The sequence below is a fragment of the Molothrus aeneus genome, chromosome 2, assembly GCF_037042795.1.
Source record: "Molothrus aeneus isolate 106 chromosome 2, BPBGC_Maene_1.0, whole genome shotgun sequence".
NCBI lineage: Eukaryota > Metazoa > Chordata > Aves > Passeriformes > Icteridae > Molothrus > Molothrus aeneus.
In genome coordinates, this window is record NC_089647.1 from 4,977,684 (window position 1) to 5,000,402 (window position 22,719).

The 22,719-nt window shown below is 52.4% G+C and overlaps 1 protein-coding gene across 1 annotated transcript; it reads left to right on the forward strand.

Annotated features, from left to right (window-relative positions):
• Positions 1-4,325: 4,325 nt before the first annotated feature.
• CD101 (CD101 molecule) lies at positions 4,326-22,100 on the forward strand. The gene is made up of 9 exons (XM_066571906.1): positions 4,326-4,383; positions 5,376-5,753; positions 7,586-8,002; positions 10,679-11,056; positions 12,180-12,563; positions 13,694-14,098; positions 18,402-18,803; positions 19,628-20,023; positions 21,784-22,100. The coding sequence occupies exons 1-9, from the start codon at positions 4,326-4,328 to the stop codon at positions 21,975-21,977; spliced, it is 3,012 nt and encodes a 1,003-aa protein (XP_066428003.1). The 3' UTR covers positions 21,978-22,100.
• Positions 22,101-22,719: the final 619 nt, after the last annotated feature.

Here is a 22,719-nt window from a genome sequence, read left to right on the forward strand (position 1 = left end):
TTTTTTGGGTTTTTTTTGGGTTTTTTTTGTTTTTTTTGTTTGTTTGTTTCCCAGTAGAAATGATGGTGCAAATAAGAGCAAACACTGGTTCATTGAAGAGTTGTGTGTGTTCTTGGCTGTTTGCTACTCAGCGTGGCCAGACTCCTTAGAAGCTGCAGCTGGTACAAGACAGGTTTTTCTCTGCTTCTCAGCCACTTCTGCTCTTAGATTTCAATTTCTCTTGTTTTGTTTGTGGTTTTAATTATTTGCTTTCACTTGCTGTACTGTGTTGTGTTTTTTCAGTGCAAACCGACCCCAACAGCCTCTCTGTGCTGCTGGAGGGTTTTGCTCATGAAGACCCTGACCTCGCCCTGCATTGGAGCCATGTCCCACGAGGCCACGCAAGATTTGACTGAAGGCAGCAACTTTCCCACCACAATGAGAAAAGGTTGTTATTTTCTTCTCTTTTGTTAGTCTTCCCCTTTTTTTGTGGCTGTCTGGTTTTCCTGGGAGTGACAGGCCCCGCAGCACATCAGTGGGCAGATCTGTATCCACCGAGATCTCACTTGGCTCCCACAGCCCAAGGTGAAAGCCACGTGGCAGCCAGGCGAGCTCCCAGCGAAGTGAGCCTGGCTCCAGCAGGAGCTGCAGGGAATTTGGGCATTTCTGCTTTGTCAGGAGGTTTCTGGCCGTGAGCGCGTGCCCGGGGGAGCGCGGCTGAGCCGCCGGCCTTGGGGAAGGCAGGCAGCAGGCCGGCTCGCTCTGTAATTGGGGGCAGCAACCAGCTGCCTTTGATGTCTGAGCCGGGCTGAGAAAACCTGATGGCAGACTTCAAAGTCTGTTGCACCAGCTCCCCTGATTATCTGTAGGCTTCTGGCGCGTCCCCCAAGACTGCCAGATTATCCCGGCTAATGCTGTGCTCTTCCCTCTGTCTCTCCAACCCTGCCTGGCGCCAGCCTCCTGCTTTCAAAGCTGTAGCTTCCATCCCTCCCTGTCCTCCTGCCTCTCCACATCACTGTGGGCAGACAGCAGTGGCATTTCTGGGTGGGAGACAGAGCTCCAGAGACCTGTCAATCTAATTAGTTTTGAGGCAGAGGCAGCATTTTTGGAGAGCTTGCCTACAGCCTGTACCTCTGAGCTGTGTTCCCCCTCCCCATTTGGTCACAAGAGCAGCCTGAAATGTGGGGAGCTCTCTGCAGCTGCTCTTTGCAAGGCACAGAGGTGTTTACAACCACACAGGCTGAAAACCCCTCCTGTGCAAAGCTGGACTTGCCTGTAACATGGTTTGAGGTCTGATTTCCTTTGGATGGTGGCGTTTGTTGTGACTTTTCAGTGGATGGCTGCAGGCGCAGGAAACCACAGCTTCCCTAACCCCAGGCGCCCAAATGGGGTGAGGGAACTCGTGGGACCCATGTAGCCAGACTGGGATCTGGGTTACAGCCTTTCCCCTGTGCTTGCCTAACCACTTCTGGGTCTCAACAGACTCCTCCCCCTAAAAATAAACACTGAGTCACCTCCTTCACCCTCAACAGCTTCCTCCACAGCCTTTCTGCCCTGATGTGGGGCTGAGCCTGCCTTATTTCCATCTCTCCCCAGGCTCACTGCAGTGTGTAAGGTGAATGTCAGCACTTGTCTAGCCAAGAGGTTTCTGAGTCACTGTGGATGTTGCTGATGGCTGCTCTGCTCTTTTAGCAGAGCCTCCACCTTGCTTGGTAACTTTCCATGGTAGCTTGGTAACCTTCCATGCTGTGCTTTTGCTGGCGTTTTTCTGCAAATCTTCGACCCAAAATGGCTGAGCAACATCCAGTGAGGGCACTTTCAAAGGGATCCAGGGAGAGGCAGGAGAATGAAGGCATGCAATTGAAGATGGTCATCACCAGTGTGAAAGACAAAGCCAGTGGTCTGGGCAACCCAATCTCCAACTTTATGCTCTGGAAGGGGAGATAGCTGTACCCTGCTGAAGTGCACTGAGAGGTGGCCCTGCTGTGGTGCTGGCAGTAGCCAGGCTGTCCCAGGAGCCAGAGGCCAAGAGTGTTTAATCCCTATGGGACTGTGCAGCACTTCAGTTCACCAGGTGGGGCCCTGGGCACATGCAGCACCTGGCTCAGAGGAGGAAAGTCCTCTGCTCTGTGTAGGCACAGGCAGGCACCCTCTGCTATCCAAGAAGCATATTTCCTGTCTGGTGTCATGCCTGGGAAAATAGGGCAAGGGAATCTTTCTCCCCATGGATTTGGACTCCCTGATGTGGCTTCTAATGGCAGTGCTGTCTTTGTAAAGAATTCTCTGATCCCCTCCTTTCACCCTGCCCTGCTGTATGTCTGGTTGCTCTGATTTCCCAGAGAGGAAGAGAGTGAGTTTTAGACTGTGCAGCCCCAGGAGTAAGGAACTGTTGATTTTGTCCACAGAGCATCATTATTGCCAGGGATACAGTTTGGCCAGGCAGTCCTATTCTCCCCAGTTTCTCTACTGCAAATGTGAACTGCGACTCATGCATCATTAGAGCTGCAAGCTTGGAGTTAAACTGTCCCCGAGCGTGTGTTTCTCTGCACACTGGCTGTCGGAAGCTCACTGAGGTTGAACTCCAAGTTTCCTTTCCATTTACTCTGTCACTGTAGCAGAGATGCTTTTGATGCTTTTCCCTCCTCCAAAGTGGTAAGTGGGTTGGCTTACTGTCAACAGGATGATCCCCCAGGGCAGTGCTGGCAGTGGGTTGCTCTTGGAAAGCAAACCTCTCCATCCCTTTCCTTCTGAAATGGGGAGGTTTAATCCTGCAGCACGGAATGTAAGCCTACCACAGAGTTATGACTCTGTCCTGCTGCCACAGGGCACAGACCCTCCTCAGGGTACAGGTGGGATCCTGCAGGGACCTCTGCCTGCTGACACAGCCTGTCCCCTGCTCTGGATATGGTTTTCTGAGGAGCTGATGAGGAGCTGGCTGATGGAGGGTTGAGCCTTGCAGCAAGAGGCCTCTGCCTCCACCTCCCAGCCTGTCATGTGAGTTAGTTTTATAAATGGGGAAAGGAGGGACCTGGTGTTTGTTTTGGGTCGTTACATGAATCTCATTCCCTCTGGAAGCCCCCTGGGAATCTAGCAAGAGGAGCTGTTTTATGGTTGGATTTTGCTTGTGAATCCCTGAGCTAATTAAGTCATTCAGTCAATCCCTCTGGCAGCAGCAGGAGCAGCATGGCTCAGGGATAAATGCTTTGTGCCACCTGGGGAAAAAAAGCCCAACAATCCCAAAACAAAGAAAACAACCCCACCCCCAAAAATCCCCAAAACCAAAAAAAACCTCACCAAACAAAAAACACCTAACAAATAATTTCAGCAGTGCCTCTGAGCCCATCTCTAGTGTTTTGGCTACACATGCCTCAGAGACTGGGTTTTCCCTGCCCAGGATGTGGCCCTGGATGACCCACCATGTCCCAGGACACCCCTGGCATCTGCCAGCAGGAGCCAGCAGCATGTCCCAGGCAATGCAGCTACGGCACTTGTCTCTGGGAATATGCCAGAGCCCCTGGGACTGCACTGGAGCCTCCTGACCTCAGCCCTCCAGTGCAGCTCCCCATGGTCCCATTGCTGCTGCCAGAAGTGTTGGGCCAGGATCTCCCACATCCATGGGATCTGCATACAGGATAGAGTTCCTGGCCAATTCCTGGCTCTGTGGTGGTCCTTCAAGAACCAACGAGCTGGCTGGACTGGCTGCTATGATCCTCCTGACCATGTGGTGTGGATGGACTGGTGGGGGATGCTGTGGGAAGGATGCCCCACTGGGGACACTGGAGTGGGGAGAGCTTGATCAGCCATCTTCGGGGAACACTGTGCCACTCCAGCCCCTACCTAAGGCATCATGCTGCTGGCTGCAGCCATGGGAAATAAATAGCTGGAGGAACCTTCATCCATCCCTAGAAATCTGCTTCCATCCCTCCCTGGAATCCAGCCCCTTGTCGTCCCCTCACTGTCAGCAGGGACCAAGCTACACCGTGCAATAAAGGGGAAGGAGTGAGACAGAGGTTTAGCCCATGAGCTGCTGTTGGACAGCAAAGCCACAGCCAGTGGTGCCCACAGGTGGGCATCTGGCATGGATGCAGTGGCAGAAGGGACTTTGGGCATCGTCACACTTGCCTAGGTGGCCTGGGGACAGGGTGCAGGCTGTCACCTCCCAGAGGGTGTTGCTTTGCTGATGCACCCCACTCCGTGACTTCTCCCTGCCTTTCTGAGCAGAGGAAACCACCACTGAGAGACAGTTTCCTCCCAGCCTCTCTCTAAATAGCGGCGTGGCTGCCGCCATCGCCCATGAGAACCCACCAGCGCCCCTCTGGGAGAGGATCCAAGCAGAGAGGATTCCCATGGGGCTGGCACAGTGCCTGGCAGCTGCCTTCCTCTTCCTCCTCCTCCTCCTCCTGGGTGAGTGCCCTGCCCAGTGGCTGGAGCTTTCTTGGAAGTGTTGTGGGGAAAGCAGGGCATGGGGGGCTCAGCCAGCGCTGCTCTGGCTCAGTTGCCATGGGCAGAGGTGCATCAGCATGTGCTCCTTTTGCTTTGTGTTTTCACTCCAAAATGAGAGCCCAAACCCTAAGAGGGTTTCAGTGAGGGGACATGCACGTCCCTGTTGAGTGGCTGATTGCAGTGTGTGGAGGGTGTTACCTCACTCCCTCTTCCATTGGGAGGGAATTTATGAAGGTTTCCTAGGCAGCCCTCTCACCAGCTCTCTTCCCTGGCCACCACAGTTGTTTTTTTGACTCAGGACCCATGTCCTGTGGGCATTCTGCTTGGTGTGCATGCTGAGCTCCAGAGTGAACGTCACTGCTGGGTGCTGTATGGAAGGGGAGGGTCTGTGGGTAGCAATCCCCAGACCCTCTGCAAGCAGAAATGGAGGGAGGTCTTGATGCTTCCTTGTACCCCCTGCCTTCAGAGGAAAGTTCTTTCTGACCCCCTCTCCTGTGTTCTCCTCCATTTCTGCCTATGGAGCATCTCTGCAGCATCCAGCCTGCTGCTGACCTCCACTGTCCCGTGTGCCTCAGCTTCTGTGTTGCATCTCCTCCTGTGGCAGTGACCAGCTCTGCACCCCTGCTCCCTGTCCCCCATGCTCCCTGTCCCCCACACTTTGTGCAGGACCCGAGAGCTTGGCCCTCTTCATTTTAACACACCACAAGCTTCCTCCAGTGCTCTCAGCCTGATTGCTGCTTCCCCTGCAGTGCTCCTGAGACAGGCTCTTCAGGCAAGAACGGGCTTGGCAGCCCTCTGGCCATGATGCTCTGGCCTCTGTTGTGTGACCCCCCAGTGTAAGAGAGAGAAGAGACAGGAAACAAGTGTGACAGGAGACAAGAAATTTCAGGGCTCTATTGTCACAAGGCTTGTTCCTGTAACTGCCCCCCTGCAAACACCGTGTGTGCTGACAGGTCTGACCAGTGCCCAGCGGCAAGTGACAGTGCAGGAGGGCCCCCTGTACCGCACGGAGGGCTCCCACGTCACCCTGTGGTGCAAGGTGAGCGGCTACCAGGGCCCGGCGGAGCAGAACTTCCAGTGGTCCATCTACCTGCCCTCGGCCCCCGAGCGGGAGGTGCAGATCGTCAGCACCGTGGACCCCTCGTTCCCCTACGCCATCTACACGCAGCGCGTGCGCGGCCGCGGCATCTTCGTGGAGCGGCTGCAGGGGGACGCCGTGCTGCTGCACATCACCGAGCTGCAGGAGCGCGACGCCGGCCAGTACGAGTGCCACACGCCCAACACCGACGAGAGGTACTTGGGCAGCTACAGCGCCAAGACCAACCTCACAGGTGGGCCCTGAGTGAGAGCCCTGCTCCCGCTGGGACAGGTCACTGCTGTCCCCACAGGGACATCTCATCTGTCAGAGGGACACTGGGGAAAGGGGTGATGAGTGGGGCTGAGGTCGGTATGTCAAGATATCCATCACCTTGCGTGTTCTGTGGTTTGAGGAACGTTTGAAGGAGCTGGGGCTGTTTAGCCTGGAGAAGAGGAGGCTTAGAGGTGACCTTATTGCTCTCTACAGCTTCCTGAAGGGAGGTTGTAGACAGGTGAGGGTCGGTTCTCGGGGCCTTAGCTGGTCAGAGTGACCCTGAGATGCATTAGGAAGTTTCTTTTCCCAGCCCAGCGGTTGAAGAAGGAGTCAGAACTCTTCAGTTCTCGGTCTCAAGGTTGTTTTTTGTTTCTTATCTATAAAATTCTTTCTCTTGGCCTGCCAAGATCCGCTCAGAGACAGACAGAGGCACTCCACCCCCGGGGCAGTGTTATCTATTTATACTAAAAACTACGTGTGCAATATTTACAATTACTTTCCAATACCTATCCCCTATGTCAGACAGTGAGCTTCTACTCTAAACCAATCTAAAAGTGCCAACATCACAGCAGAACATGGAGGCCAAGAAGAAGGAGAAAGGCTGGACACGCCCAGATCCCTCCATCTTGCCCCCTGAACCCCCATTCTAAAAACCCCCAAAAAATCCATTTTTCCACCCTGTGACAAACTAATTATTATTCTTCTTATACTTTTGTGGCTTGTAGATCTTCATATAAGGTTGGTAACTTTTTCCATGGGTCATAATCAAAGACACAGGCGTCTTGGGCTCTGTACCAGGGTGTCTGAGCCCCCTGGCAGGGGTCCTGGCAATCCAGGACAGCCAGAGGGATGTCCTGAATTCCGACAGTCGGTCTCTCCCACGGGGCAGCAACTGACAGAACCAGAGGACGCAGTCTCAAGCTGCGTCAGGGAAGGTATAGGTTGGGTATTAGGAAAAAAAATTTCACTGAAAGAATAATAAGGTACTGGAATGCTCTTCCCAGGTAGGTGGTAGAATCACCATCTCTGGATGTGTTTAAAAAAAGACTGGATATGGCTCTTGGTGCTATAGTCTAGTTGAGGTGTTAGGGCATAGGTTGGACTCAATGATCTTAGAGGTCTCTTCCAACCTCATTATTCTGTGATTCTGTGGTTATTGCCTCCCAGCCAGAGCAAGGGGAGGAAAAGGAAGCCTCTGCTCTCCCATGGCCTGACTTCAGCTCCTGACACAGACACAACGTGTTGCAGCTGAGTGCTTGGGAAGGCAGGAGTTTCCAGGCTCTGCGAGTATAGGAATTGACCCAAGTAGGATACTCACAGGTGGAGGGAGGTAGCAGCTCCTGCAGACCACTGGGGAGGGAAGGCAATGGGGTGGAGATACAGAGGGAAAGGCCCAGCTGTGAGCCCACTGAGTCTACACGGTGGTATGGTGCTTCCACTTGGTGTTCAGCCCTATTTTCTCCTTTATCTTGGTGTTGCACCAGTCTACATTTGGGACAATTAGGGGATGGGTTCTAATCTCCTTGGGGTTGCCTAATTAAGAGGGCACTGTAAAGAGTGAAGAGGGCACTGTAAAGAGATTGACTCTTTTCTTGTTTGCTGAGGTTTTAGTCCCTTCACACCTCAACACAAGGTGATGGAAACCTTGTCAGTCAGCTACAGATTCTTCTCCTGTGCTGTCAGATCCCCTAGGCCCTGGTTGCAGATTCTTGGGAGTTGTCCTACTCAGGGACGGGAGCTGGACTCAGTGATTCTCATGGGTCCCTTTCAACTCAGGATATTCTGTGATTCTGTGTTTCTCCCCATGCTCAGTGATTCCAGACACACTCTCGGCTTCCATGGCACCCCAGGCCCTCAGTCACATGGAAGGGGATGTGGTGGAGCTGACCTGTGAGGTGTCCAAGGCCACTGCCCAGCACACCCATCTCTCAGTTGGCTGGTACCTTCTTCAGGGAGCAGGAGAGCAGCCTGCCAAGGAGATCCTCACCCTCTCCAAGGACTTCATCCTGAAGCCGGGGCCCTCTTATGAGCAGAGGTTTCTGGAGGGGGATGTGCAGCTGAACAAGGTTGGGAACACCACATACAAGCTCATCATCAGGGGAGTGAAGCCATCTGACCAGGGGCAGCTGTACTGTGAGGCAGCCGAGTGGATTGAGGATCCTGACAAGACATGGAAGGACATCTCCCGCAACCAAACTCAGAGGACTTGGCTGGCAGTTTTGAGCCGGGGTAAGACCTTTTGCAAACTAACTCACCTGTTGGCTCCAGCTCCCCTGTGCATTCCAGGCTCTACAGCAGCAGATTTCAGTGCCCCTTCACCTGCCCGTGCCGCAGCCCAGGGACACGCTGGTGGGTCTGGCTGGGCACTGAGGGGGTGGGCTGGGCTGAGCTCAGGGCCACGGCAGCCCTTGCTCAGGAGCTGCTGGTGCTTTGGCTGCTCATGCAGCTGAATCCCTGACTCCAGCAGCAAGGCCACAGCCTCACAGACCCGTGTGAGGTGTTAGCAGAGGGCACAGCGTGTGCCCACAGCAGCCTGGATGGATCCTTGGCAGTCCTAACTCCAGAGTGTGGAAAACAGGGTTGTTACACTGCCTCGAGGCTCTTGTGGCCTTAAAAAAGTCAGCTGCTTGTCACTGTGCCTCAGCAGAGGCATGGAGGGGCCCAGGGATGGGCTGTGTGTGCTGCACAGCTCTTGTTGGGGGTGGCTTGTCTGTCCCTGCTGCCACAGCCTCTGCTGGCTGTGCTCCCTCACCCTGCTCTTCCCCCAGATGTGTGTGAGTAGCCGTGCCCAGGGGAAGGGAGAATCTCTCTCTCTCTCTCTCTCACCAGTAAGCTTTAGTTCAAAGCTGCCAAGACAAGGCTGTGGCTAGTTGGTGTCCTTTAACACAGGGTGCAGTAAAATGGGAGCAAGTCTCCCACTGAAGCCCTGCCTGTGGAGGTGGTGTACCCTGTCCCCACTGCTCAGGGTGGGTGGAGGAGGCCTCAGAGCAGAGCTGGGGCAGTGAGGGGAACTGATGTCCTGTGGGAGGGCAGTGAGTCAGAGCAGGAAACCAAAGAACAGACGGGTGAGAACTCAGCACTCCGAATGTGCCTCAGGGGAGCAAGGTATCAGGAGGAGGGGGAAGGAAGTGTGCTCTCTTGTCACTTTGTCTCCTGAAACCTGAGTGGGTAAGCTTTATTCCCCTCACTGTTTGCAGCAAAGGTTTCCAAGCCTGCTGCTGCCTGGGGAGCAATGGCAGTCAGTGCACTTCTGTGCATCCTCTTGTTGAGGAGGGCTTGTCATGACTGGTAGTGTGTGGATTCAGGCATAAGTGCCATGGGATTGTTTAGAAACCCTGTCAGAGTTTGATATTTGTCCTGTGGTAAGTGTTAAAGGGTGGTGAGAGGACCTTATGGTGGCAGAGTTGGTGCTCCTGGTATTGCCATGGTGGGACAGCAGCAGTGGGTGTGCAAGCCCTCCATCAAATTTGCAGGGCTGCTTTCCTCCTCCAGCACCCAGTGGGGGAACCCAGGGCTGAGCACCCCGTCACTCTCAGAGCCATCAGCCACTCTGACCATGGCTAGCTGCTCCAGGGGCTTCTATAAACTCTGCAGCAAATATTTAGGAATGCCAAACATATCTGCAGCAGCTGGGATTCCTGTTCCCAAACTGTTTATGAACCAGTGTTTAAATCCACAGGGTGCTGTGCTTTAGGTAAATTATTTGAGCCCTTCCAGTTGTGGTTTGGGACCTGCTCTGTTTTCCTTCCAAACTACAGCACGTAACCTTTCTCGTGTTTTGATACTCATGGGGCACCACAGTGAGCCAGGGACACAGTGGTGTGAGCCAGGGACACAGTGGTGTGACCCAGGGACACAGTGGTGTGAGCCAGGGAACGGGGGCTCAGTCCTTCCTCCAGGTTTTTGGCCAAGCCAGTGCTTAGTGGGGTCATGGCTCAGGGTTTTGGGGTACCCAGTGGGTCTCCTGCTTGCAGCCACTGTCCAGCCAGGTTGGTGCCAGGAGTGCCTGGGGAGGAAGGTGAATGCCCAGTGAGGAAGGTGAATGCTACCATAGGACCCAGAGATGGGGTCCCTACCTCAGACACAGCTGACTGACTGCCCAAGAGGGTCTGCCAAGGGGAAGATGACTTCAGGTTCCCCCTGTCACTGCCTTCTTTGCTCAGTACCTACTGCTAATTGGTATAGGGAGCAGGATCCACCTTCTCTTTTTTCCTTCCTGCCTCCCCATGATGTGACAAGTCTTGAAATTTCTGCTTTCTGTAGGAACTTAACCCAAGTCCTCTCCAGCTTGGAGAGCATCTCTTGCCCACAATCCACAGTAGCCACTGGGGGTTTCAGCATGCAGGAAGAGCCACAGTAGATTCAGACAAGCCACTTGAAAGCCAGCCCTTCATACACCTTTTTCTATCACAAGCAGCATAGTTAAAACCACCACTGTGATAAAAGCCCTTTGTGCCCCTTTCTGGCTTACAGGATAGGTGTTCCATGAGGTAAAACAGCTCCAGGAGGTGAGGCAGAGCAGCACCTGCAAAAGCTGATGCCTCTGAGTTAGGGCAGCCCTCAGTTTGGATGTCTGAGCTGAGCAGGGGGAGGCTGTGGCCAAAGGCTGTCCCAGTGAGTGCTCTGTTGGGTTTATCTGCTCTTAAGGGGGGAGCTCAGCTCCCCAGGGCTTTGGCTCTTCCTCCACCTGCAACTGCTGCTTAGTGCCCAGAGCTGGCAACCCTCTCCCCAGGGTCCAAGTTTTCCATCCTGATTACTTTTCTTATGGAAAAAAACCAAAACAAAACAACATTTTAACAGAGAATTCCCCCCTGCTGCCCTCTGCAAGGCCACTGGTGCTGCCAGGCAGGAGGGAAGCATGGGCAGGGCCACCCACCACCCTCCTTGTTTTTTGGTTGCCCACAGGCACAGACCTCTCCGTGGACCTCACTACCGCTGAACCCTCCCTTTCTGAAGGGGACACCTTGCAGCTCAGTTGTGTGGTGGAAGCCCCAAAGAGCAGCAACTTCAAAGTGGTCTGGCTCCTCAATGACATGGAAGTGGCCAGGGTTGACCCCCACGGGGTGTTGACCTGGGAGGAAGAATACCAGGAGAGAGCCAGGCTGGGGCAGCTCCGAGCATTCAAGCCAAGCAACACAGTTTACGTCCTCACCATCTCTGAGGTGGGGCTGGAGGACGAGGGTACCTACCAGTGCTCTGTGTCAGAAATGAAGACTCCTGGGGACTTGCAGAGCATCCAGACTGTTGTGTCATCAGGCATCCAAGTCGACGTGAAGCCAGTAGGTTAGTAAAGCCTAACAGCTGCCCTGCTGGGTGAAGTCTGCAGGATCCTTGACTGGGAAATGCTTTAGGTCTGGCCTCATCTTGACAAGGGCAGCAAGAGTGTAAATATGCCATAGTTTTTGATAGATAATGGGAAAAGCATTTGCTTTAGCACATATTAGCATGACAGACACATTAGCTGTCAACAAAGTGTAAAGCTTTAGTCCAATCTCTTCACAGTAAGTTTTGGGGCAAATGGGTAGAATTCTGAGGAGTCTAGGTCCTCTTGTATCTTTGGTACTGAAAACTGTGAGCAATATCTGCTGCTGCTCCTGAAAATCACAGGAAAACCCAGCAGAACAGGCATGTCTGGGGGGGGGGATCATTGCCATTTCCATCAGGGTACTCTCACTGTTTTGGATGGATGATTTGTGAGAAACCACTCTAAGAAAAGTGTGTAGGAGGTTCTTGGTTTCCTTGTCATAGCTAGATAATGGTTATTCTGATGTAGCAGGAGCTGCCTGCTGGGACTCTGTTTCTTAACTCATTCTTTAGGTATCTGTGTCCCAAGAAAGACATAAAACAGAAAGAAAAAAAAAAACAAACAAAACAAAAACAAAACCAAAAAACTGCAACCACAAAGCTTTCTCCAAATTTATATGAAAAGGCTGGTTGAAAATTTCAGGCAATTCCCCAATATCAGTGAAGGGGTATCGGGGACAGCTAAAGGTGATACAGAGACTCTATCATCAGAAGGCATGCAAAAACACTTTTTTATTAGAAATCTACAGTTTTATAGAAACAATGGTGGACTTAAGACCTGATTGGCCTTTAGGAATCTTCTCTCACCCTATTGGTGAACTATGAATAGCACATTCTGGAGAACCATATCTATAAACAATGGTTACAGAAAGAGAGATAATAATTGTTTGAATTATTTCCTCTAAGTTTCTCACAGCTTCTACACAGCCTCCCAGGATTTTCCTGGGAGAAGCAAGTCTCTCTCTGTTCAGAGGATATGTAGTTACTACACCCCAACTCCTTTTCCAAAATCAAGATTTGTCTGGTCTTCCATGTAACACTAGAGTATCTCTGGCTTTTCCTAAGGAGCACAGCATCCCAACGCGGTCACTGTCGTTTGCAGAGATCCACCTGCGCCTGTCTGTGTCCACCAGCACCCCACGGGTGACAGCAGGAGACGCCCTGGTCCTGCACTGTGAGGTGCAGGGAGCCACCGGCCCCGTGTCCCTGCGCTGGTGGCACCTGCCACCGCAGCAGCCGGGGCACAGGGAGCTGGTGGCCGCCATGGAGCAGGATGGTGCCCTGAACCTGGGCAGCGCCTACCGGGATGGAGGGGCTCGGGGGAGCCTCAGGCTGCAGAAAGAGAGCTCTGGCACCTTCACCCTGGTGATCCCCAGCACGCTGGATGAGGATGATGGCGGGCAGTACCGGTGTGAAGCCACGCAGTGGTCCCGAGGCCGGAACTGGACAGGCAAGGGGGAGGTAGCGGTGATGGTCGGCTCCATAGGTGAGTTTGGCCATCCCTGTTTCTGAGTGGGAGAAGTGGGTGGATCTCAGGTTCTCTGCTGGTCACAGTGACTCTGAGTCAACTAAGGAGTCAGGATTCTTCTATTCTCATTCTCAAGGCTGTTTATTAATAATTTCTTATCTCTAACATTCTTTCTCCGACCCACCAAGGTTTGTCTGGCAGGTTGGGTTGAGGCACACTGGCTGCCCTCAGAGGTGGTGTTATCTTTTTATACTAAAAACTACGTGTACATTATTTACAATAACTTCCCAATACCTATCACCTATGTTAGACAGTGAGTTTCTACCTTAAACCAATCCAAAAGTGCCACCATCACCCAGAACATGGAGGCTAAGAAGAAGAAGAAAGGAGGACACGGTACGTCCAAATTCCTCCATCTTGGGACCTCGAGCCCCCATTCTAAAACCCAAAAAAATCTATTTTTCACCCTGTGACAAACTATTATTCTACTTAAACTCTCTTTGGTAATTGTTTTTCCATGGGTCAAAATCAAAGGCACAGGGGTCTTGGGCTCTGTGCCAAGGTCTCTGAGCCCCCGGGCAGGGGATCGAGTTCTCCAGGACAGTCAGAGGAATTTCCCGGGTTCCAACAGGTAGACACATCAGTGGGACATGGGCCTGCTGTGCTCTGAGCTCTGCTGCTGCAGGGTGACCTAGGGCTGACCACTTGGCCCTGCAGTGCTTCAATTTCCCCATTTCTACCAAGATGCCAGTCCTCCATGGTGTGTTTTGGGAGAGACCAGTGGGAGACAACAGCTAAAATGCTCGGGGACCTGAGGGGCAGTATCTTGCCCAGCAGGCCTGTCTCCTTAAGCTGGAATACAAAATATCTGTTCTAGCAGCATAATTACTTGCAGTAATTAAGTTCCACAAAGCTACTTGCGGAGTTGTCTGGTGGAATTTATCAGAGATACCCCCCTGGTGCTGGCCTCTGATTGCTTCTCCTGCCCTCTGAGTGCAGAGCTGCTCATCTCCATGGTGTGCAGTGACCATGGCCTTCCTTCTTGGGAAGGGAAGGGTGGCGGTGGGGTGGCACAGGGCAGGACTTGTGTCCCCATGCCAAGGGCAGGATTTGTGTCCCCAAGCCAAGGGCTCTCTCCTCCCGAGCAGGTCTGGGTCTGCAGGCCACACTGAGAAGCCGAATTGCTACGGTCAGTTACGGGCAGAGTTTTGAGCTCTTCTGCCAGGTGGGTGCCAGCTACGCCCTGGAGGAGGTGCCGGTGTCTGTGCGGTGGCGTTTCCAGCCCAACCCGCCCACGAGTCCCTTAGAGGAGCTGGTCCAGGTCCTTCCCAATGGCACCGTGCTCTGGGGGGCTGCACAGCCACGCTTCCAGGGGAAAGCCCAGCTGGCGAAGACTGACACCTCCTTCAGGCTGCACATCCACAGCGCCTTGCCTGCCAACGAGGGGACGTACCAGTGCGAGGTGGAGGTCTGGAGGAGGAACGTCCTGCCCCTGGGGCGGCCGGCAGCCAGCACCAGCTCCAATGCCGTGGGAATAAAAGTGGTGCTGCCAGGTAAGCAGACCCTTCAGCAGAGGTCTCTCCTGCAACTTTAAATCCAATAAATGTCACCAGGGGCAACCAGGGCCCCTGATGTCTGGGGCGTCCCCAGGGCTGCAGGAGATGGTTGCTGCCTGTTCTGGTGCTTCCTCGGCACCTGACAAAACCTTGGAGGCAAATTTGGTGCTGGCAAGTGGCAGTATCTCTTTATTTGCAGATTACACCAAGCATATAGGGATCAGCCTTGCCACTCGGATTTTAAGCCTGGTTTCTGGGAAGAAGCAGAGCCCCCCAAGAAGCCCAGCTGAATGTTTGGGGCACAAAGTACACCCCATAGTGTGGGTTTCTGGGAGGCAGTGGAGAGAGACCAGCCCCTGAAGCTGATGCTGGGGTATGCCTGTGTTCCCTGACCAGAATATTGAAGGCATGCTGAGAAAGCACCAGGCCTCTCTGCCGGGCTGGGAGCCAGCACTGAGCCTGAGGGTGCCGGGACTCCGTGGGGAGGCATCTCCTGCCAGGCACAGCTGGGCTGCACAGCCAGGGCCCTGCCCAGGCTTCCCTTTTATGGCCACCCCTGCAGGCCGGGGCTGCGCTGCCATCCCTCCTGCCAGCATCCTGCTGGGAGCCTCATCCTCTTATGGAAGAGAGATGTTGCAAGCAGACAGACCCCAGCCCCCAAGGCAGCACCACGGAGCCAGCGTGCCCTGCTCACAGCTGGGGCTGCTGCAGGAACTGCAGGGTTTGAACTGGCCAAAGCCTCCGAGTGAGCCTCTGCAGGCAGGTGTGAGAACATGGGCTGGTTTGGTTTTTTGCCCTCATGTCTGTTCTGCCAGCAAAGGAGAGCTCTTGCTCTTTTTTTCTTTTTTTTTCCTTGCATTAAGTGCTCCTTCCTCTAAAATCCTTGGATTTTTGGAATCACAGCCCAGTGAACTGAAATTATGCATTTTTCATGTATTTTAACTGATGGGTTTGCTGTGGCATAGGCTAATACATTCCCTACCCTGTCTGGGCTCTTTTCTCTGGTGCTCTCTCCTGTTCCACTGTTACTGATTCCTCACCCCTGTGGAGCTGACTGCTGGGATGCTCTGGAGCTACAACCAGCTGGGGCAGGGTGGCACTGAGGCAAAGGGGTGACAATAATCAGCATCTTTGAGCACACATCTCTAGTGTAAATGGCATTAAGATGAGCAGGTGTAATTGCAGAGCATCTACACAGAGGAGATGGCAGCAGCATGAGACTACAACATTTGGCTCCAAATGTGTTGCAGCTGCTGCTGGAGACTGTGACTCCATAAAGAATGGTGGGAACTGGGAGAGGGTGATGCACAGTGGGAGGTTCCTGCTGCCTCTAGTGCCACCTCTCTTGGAAAGGCAGCACGAGCCAGTGGAGGATATTTGGGAAGGTTGGGAAGTCTGGAAAGGAAGCTGGCTCAGGCAGCAATAGGGTTGAGGGGGAGCGGCAGAAAATGAAGCTGCAAATCATGAAAATCACCAGCCTGCTTCTCCTCATATAAAACCTTATAGTTGGAGCCTGCAGAGATACTGGAGTGCTTGACTTTTTGCTTCAGCACTTTGTTTATTACTTGATGTCAGTTGGTGCTGTAGGAGTTTACATGTTGCTGTGGTCCAGAGACCATCTTCAGCTAGGAAGGACATCCATGAAGATTATAGCAGACAGGGAAGGAGGACAGATCTTTTCAATTTTCAGTATCTAAGGTGGGATCTCATAATCAGTGCTCCATGATCCTCTCAGTGCAGCTGAGTGGGCTTTTTCGTTTTTCTCCAGTGGAGCTGGAGTGGGCATTTTCACCTTGTGTCCCCCAGGCCAGCAGCCCACGTGGGCTGTGTCCCTCTGCCTGCTCCACTGCTCCTGGGCCAGGAGCAAGCCAAGAGTCAGCAGGCAAGGTTCACAGGGAGATGGGTGCTGAGGTGCTCAGCTTGGTTAATTAAATTGAAAATGAAAGGGAGCACAGCATCATGGCTTTTATGTGAGAAAGGAAGAGGCAGGCAGCTCCTCTGCCCTCTTGGTAAATGATCTTTAGCAGCAGAGAGAGAGGAGACCTGGAGTTAAAACAAAGGGGCTTTGCAGCAAATGCTCTGCTTCCTCTTGAGGTGATCTCTGAGCGTGTAACAGCAATTTTCCTCATCAAAATCAAGCACTCAAGGCTTGCTTCCTGTGCCTCCTCTCTGAGATCTCGTAGCTTTTCCTTCTCTGGAGCATTCCCTGCCCATGAGTGGGTGCCAGGCTGGGCCATACTCAAGCAAGACCCTGCCTGCCCCTTTGTTCCCTGGCACTTCACTGTCTGGCTGAGGGGTATCCTTGGTGCTGAGCAGATGAAGTTCAGAATTAAGTGTCTTATTTTTTCCAGTGCGGTCAGTTCACCTGTCACAGAAACACAGGATGGTGGAGATTGGCAGGGACTTTTGGAGGTGACCTGGTCCAACTCCCTGTGCAAGCAGGGCCACCTAGAGCAGGCTGCCCAGAACCCTCTCTAGATGGCTTTTGGGTATCTTCAGCATCCCCCTCTGAACATTTGTGCTTCCAGAGAGCCAGCTCTGGGATGAGTGTGCTTTTAAATACTCAAGTGTAAGACATCAACTTGCATCTAGTTCCCACGTGTGCTCAAGTCAGTGTGGTTTTCATGATGGATCTGATAAATTTGCAGTGTCCTAATTAGGGTGACTGCTGTCCCCTCTCTTCTGCTTTTTGCCCACACCTGTTTCTTCAGAGCAGCAAATGCACACTGTGAAATGCAGGACAGCACTGTGATCCCTTGGGAACATCCACTCATCCCAGTGAGTGTTGCTGTGGAAATCCTCATCACTGAATCGAGACAATAAGCAGATACTGGGACTTGTGCAAGTGCCTCTCTGGAGGAGACTGCCAGCCTTGTGGCGAAAATGTGTTTGTCTGCAGAGAGAAGGAAGAGTAATGGGGTGCAAAGAGAAAAGAATAAGCAGGGAGGTTTTGTTGGCAGATTTCACAGAAGCAGAGGCTCTACAGGGATGTAAAGAGATATCAATTGGGATATTTTGCTTTGACCAGTCTCAAGAGAGGTAGTGAAGGGCTCTGAAGTGGATTGCTTGAGTTTTGAGAAGAAATGCTTGAAGGAAGGGGAAATGTGAAAGCTTTTTCCTGCAGTGTCCTCCTTCCCCCTCAGCCCCTGTGGGAGAAGCCACAGCTCCCTCCTGTCCCAAAGCCCTCTCCACAAGCTGCTGCCATCACATCCCTTGGGATTGGGAGGGAGAGTGCCCTGCTGAACCTGTGGACAAGGGCAGGGGTCTGAGACATTCTGAGGGACCATCTCAGTGTGAACTCTGCTGCCTGTCCCCAGACCAGCGCCCAGGGGCTGAGCCTTAAGGTTGCTCAGTTGTCCCCAGCCTCTGTGGCAGAGGGTGTCCTGCTGCTCAGCTCATAGGCAAGGAAAGTGCTAAGAATGGAAACTCAGCCTACAGTCCCTTAAAACCCTGATGGTGTCTCCTGGTGAGTAATTTCTCCCTACCCAAGGGTGGATACCTGTGTGTATTCCTTCCCCTGACTGCTGAGCATGGAGGGGAAATGCAGGTGGCTGGATGACCTTTAAAGATATGGATTTGCAGCCTTTTCATTGCTGGAGGAGAGGTTCCAGCAACAGGTGATGTGCTGTGGGAAGAGGTTCCCTCAGAGCAGGAGCAGCACAGACACATCAGGATCAGGATTTCCCTCTGCCCAAGGCAGCACCATCCCTCTGCTCTCCTCAAGTGCACAGCACTGAACAATCACTGGGTGTGATCACAGGGGTGTGCAGGACTCTGCTGTGTGGTTTTGGGTTAATAACCACAGCAAACACCTGAGATGGCAACTGTTAGTGAAACCCACAGAGGCTCTGTAGTCACTCTGTGATAAAAGACACTTGTTCACAGTCTCCAAAGCTGTGGGCTGCTTTTGTCACATATGTGTGAGCCTGCTGATGGGAGCAGTGGTAGGCAGACACATGTGCTTCAGACAGAGGCTTTGCCTCCCAGCTCCAACACAATGGCTGCCTCCATCCCCCATTCCTGCTCCGTGGTCTCCAAGGCACCTCCTCTGCTGCTCTCCTGCCCACTAACACCCAGCTGTGATTCCCTGCTATTGTGTGTACACACAAGGGTGTGTGGATTTGCTCTTTCCTTCCTCCCTCCACCCTCTGCTCCAGCATCCCCTAATGAGCCTTTGTCCTCTGTGTGCCCTCTTCCTTACTCTTCTTCCAGCGTGTTTCTCTCAGCCTTATTCCCCTCCTTGTCAGTATCCTGTACTGGCAGCTGCATCTGGCATGACTGTTTTGTTTCTCCATTTTAGGGAGCAAGCTTCAGGTTGATACGAAAGACAGCTCTGTGGAGATTGCCAGCGGTAACGCAGCCATTCAGTGCAGGATTGTGTTTGCCCAGGAAAATTCACAGTTTGCTGTTACCTGGTACCTCCTGCCTCCTCTGGCAGACACAAAACCCCTGCAAATCCTCAGGGCCAACTACACCGGTGTACAGGAATACGGGTCTGAATTCAGCTCTCCTGCGCTAAAGTCACGATTCCTGAGCCAGAGGGTGTCCAGCAGCCTATTCCAGCTGCAGATTCTCTCTGCAAACCTGGGGGACGAGGGCAGCTACTACTGTGTGGTGGAGGAATGGCTCTGGCTGGTGGATGGCTGGTACAAGCTCGGAGAGAGAACATCGGGAAGGACCACGCTGAAGTTCAAACTCTCAGGTGAGCAGGTGTTATCCCTTGTGTAGGTGCTGCTGGAGAAGGTTGGGTCAACTTATGACAGGCCCCTGCCAGGCCTCTCCTAAGCTGGCAGGGCTTAGGAAAAGCAGCAGCTCCTGTGTTGGATCAGAGGCTTAGGGATGCAGGAGTTGTCAGTGCCTCTCAAAGGGAAATAGGGAATTAGGAAGATTTACCACATCCTCCCAAGCCAACCGAGCTGCTATTTTTATTACTGGCAGATGTAGTGGAATGCTTCATAACAAAGTGAATTTTGGCCTTTTTCTTTTCCCTCCAACACCTGGTGCACTTGGGTGGTTGTGCAATGCTGTGAATAGAGAAGCTGCCCTTACCTGGTGCTGCTGAGCATCCTGAAGGAAAACACCAGGTTTTCCTTACCCTGCAGCACATTGCTGCTAAGGAACAAGACTGGAGGTTCAGCTGCTCTCACCTTAATCACTGCACCTCCGGGGTGCATGGTGGGTCTCCCTGGCTCAGTTCTTCCCTCAATCAGCCTCTCTCCAGCCCTAAATAAAGTGGATCAGAGAATACCAGCTTCCTAAATAGCTTTTGGTCCAAAAGATGCCTTTATCACTTATTTGGAGGGGGTAGGAAGTACTACTGCACAGGGGGCAGAGATGATGGGCAAGGTGGGGGACACGACACCCCAGGGAGAATGAGTCACAGCAGCAAGGGGCCTGTGGGAGGCCATTCCAATCCCTCACACTTTGCTCCAGAAGGTTCCTGTCAGCCTGTGGGTGCAGGCAGAAGTGTTTTTACAGCTGTGCAACACCGCAACATCTCTTTCTGCTCTCCCTCTTCTCCCACAGAGCTCAAGCTGCAGATGGAGAAAACCAACGACAGCATCTCCGCGCGGGAGGGCGAGGAGGCCACGCTGCCCTGCCGGCTGCAGAGCGCCCTCCCGCCCCGCTCACAGCTCACAGCCACCTGGTTCCAGGTGAAGGGCAGCGGCCGTGACAGTGCCCTGCTGTCCCTGCAGCGCGATGGCACCGTGCAGTACCCCGAGGGGCGCCTGGCAGCGAGGCTGTTCCTGCGCCGCGCCTCCGCCCGCGACTTCAGCCTGACGCTGAGCGGCGTGGAGAGGGGAGATGCTGGGGCATATTACTGCCAGCTGCAGGAATGGCAGCAGCAGGGCGAGGGGAAGGACTGGGCTCTGCAGGCCTTGGCACGCTCAGGGCACACCCAGCTCATCACCATCCCGCCAGGTAACGCTGCTGGGTGCCAGGGGCTGATCACCTCCTCTCCCCAGAGCCGTGCTGGGACCAGGACCTAAATGTTTTGGGGGGAAAATTCTCTGGGAAGTCTGTCTAGACTGAGGTCTCTCTAAACTTCACTTTGGGGTGAGTGGGGGCACCTGCTGGGTGCAAAGGTAGGGTCACAGACATGTTTTATGAAAAATCCTTTCCTTAGGATTTTTTTCTCCCGAGAAGCTGAGAGGCCTCAGGACCAAAATGTAAACATTGATTATCTGCTGCTGTGGAATGCAACAGGTGCATCTGTGATTGGTCTCATGTGGTTGTTTCTAATTAATGGCCAATCACAGTCCAGCTGTCTCGGTCAGTCACAAGCCTTTGTTATCATTCCTTTTCTGTTCTTAGCCAGCCTTCTGATGAAATCCTTTCTTCTATTCTTTTAGTATAGTTTCAATAGAAGATATATATCGCAAGGTGGGACTGGATTCTGCACGCAGAAGTTTAAGTAAATAAAAGCACAGGTTTCAGTCAGGTGCACGCAGGGTTTTTGGGAAGGTAATAGGCAGGAGTTGTTGCTGCTTTGGGAAAATAGGAGGCTCAGATGACCCACGTGGAGGAAAAAATATAAACTGTGAAATCAATCATGAGGCACCCAGCTGAGAGGATCTTGATCTTGTGCTTGCCTTCAGCTCTGGAGCTGCCATGCCTGAAGCCAGCCTGGGTGCCTCCACGAGTTCTGGCTTCTGCAGCAATTCCCAGAACTGAGCAGCATGGAGAGAGTGACCCTGCAGAGCCCTTCCCTCTGCCTGCTGCTCCCACAGCCAGAAACAGGCCTGCTCTCATGACTTTGCACCTACAGCAGAGCTAATCTGGATTTAATTGCACAGAGAGGGACTGACAGCACTTCATCCCCCCTGCTGTTGTGTTGCTGCTGGTATCCATCACAGCTCTCTAGCACGCAAGATTTCTCCTTCATCAGCTCCCTCTATCTCTTGTTACCCATTACTGGTGGAAAAAGCATTGCTAAAATTGCTCAGTAACTGGTAGTAAATTCTCCTCCAATTTTTGAATAAGTGTTTTTGCCAAGTGGTTTTCATGGTTTTCACAAAAGGCAAAATCTTAGCTGGGTGTTTTTTCTTTCTCTCTCTCTTTTTAATTTTTTTTTTTTTTTGGGTGGCCATGTGTGTGCATGTGTGTTCCTCCAGTGATGCAGGTATCTTTGAAGTACCCAGGAGCCTCCACCTCTGCTGGGGAGCTGTTCTGCAGGAGCTGCCAGGGATGAGGATGGTGCTCACAGCTGCCTGCAGCTCACTGGGGATGAAATATGATAGCAGATCAGCAGTAACAAGGAGGGGCAGATGTCTGGGGGGGACAGGCACCTCCTGATTTGGTGTTCTTGCTTTCCTCTTATCCCATCTTGCTCAGTAGTGCAGCCTCTGACAGACTTCTACCTCATCCCACTGTCACTGATGTCAGGCAGGGTGTGTTGCTTTTCCTCACTGAGCCCAGTCTGGAATGAGTTAGCAGAAGAACTGGGCTGTTTCTGTTGGGATGTTTCAGATGAACAAGCCAGGGCCTTATCTGACCTCCCCAGACAAGAAATTGAGGCAAATTACCTGGTTTCTCTCTCCCTTCTCCTCAGGTAGCCTGTAAGAATTCTTAAAAATTTGTAGCTGTTGAAGATTGAGGGAAAAGTGTTAAGAAAATAGCACTTAGGAGTGAGAAACTCAAACTAGCTTGGGGCCTCACTTTTTCTTTCTTTTTTCCTTCAGAGTCAACTGTCTTGTCTAGGATCTGCTCATCCCCACCACTGCTGAACTTCATCTTATACTTACCACTGGTTCTGATCCTTCTGCTGGCCCTTGCTGTCTTCTGCTGGTACTGCAAATTCAGGAAAAGCAAGAAGACCAACATCACTGGATGGATGATGGAACTGGAAGGGAATGAAGAGGCCAAGAAAACTTAGCTGGTCTGTGGAGGCAGGTGTAACTTGGAGGAGCAGAGCTGGACAGCTGGGGAGGACTGAGTACTTGCAGAGGGGCTTTTTATTGTTTTGTAGTAGCTCTTGCAATAAATCCTTGAAAGTGTGTGTCTGCTTTTGGTGGAATGAGGCAGCTTTGGAATTATTAAGCAAATAGGGTTTTCATAACAAGTGTTTCTGTCTTTGAGGTTAGGTACTCACCCATTTCCTGCTCTGTTTGTTGTGGTACATTTGGAGGCCCTTGCAGTATGCATCTCCCACAGTGGATGGAAGTGGTGTTATTCCTCTGCAGGAATAAGGGGAAAAACAGCTCTTTCTCTGCTGTGACACAAAAGTACCACATTTCTACTAATTTTAGGTCTCTTGACAAAATCTATGTGGTATCCAGGCTAAAAACCAGTGGTAGAACAGGAAGTGGAATATTGGTGTCCCATTTCAGTCATCACCCATGCCTTTGCCCACTCTTTGCTGGGGAAGCTCTTTGACACTGCTCTTTTCACATCCTGAGAGTGCCTGCGTCCAAAGAGCATCACCTCTCCAAAATTAAATGGGTCTTCATCCCAAAACCTGTCACAGGAACATGAGGACTGAGCAAGGCTGGCTGGGCATGAAGAAAGTCCAGAGCAGAGGAATCACAGCCATCCACAAAAAACCAAATCCTGTTGACCTAGTAAAGGACTGGCATGGAGTCTTGGATCCCAGAAGGAAGATGTAGACATCAAACCAT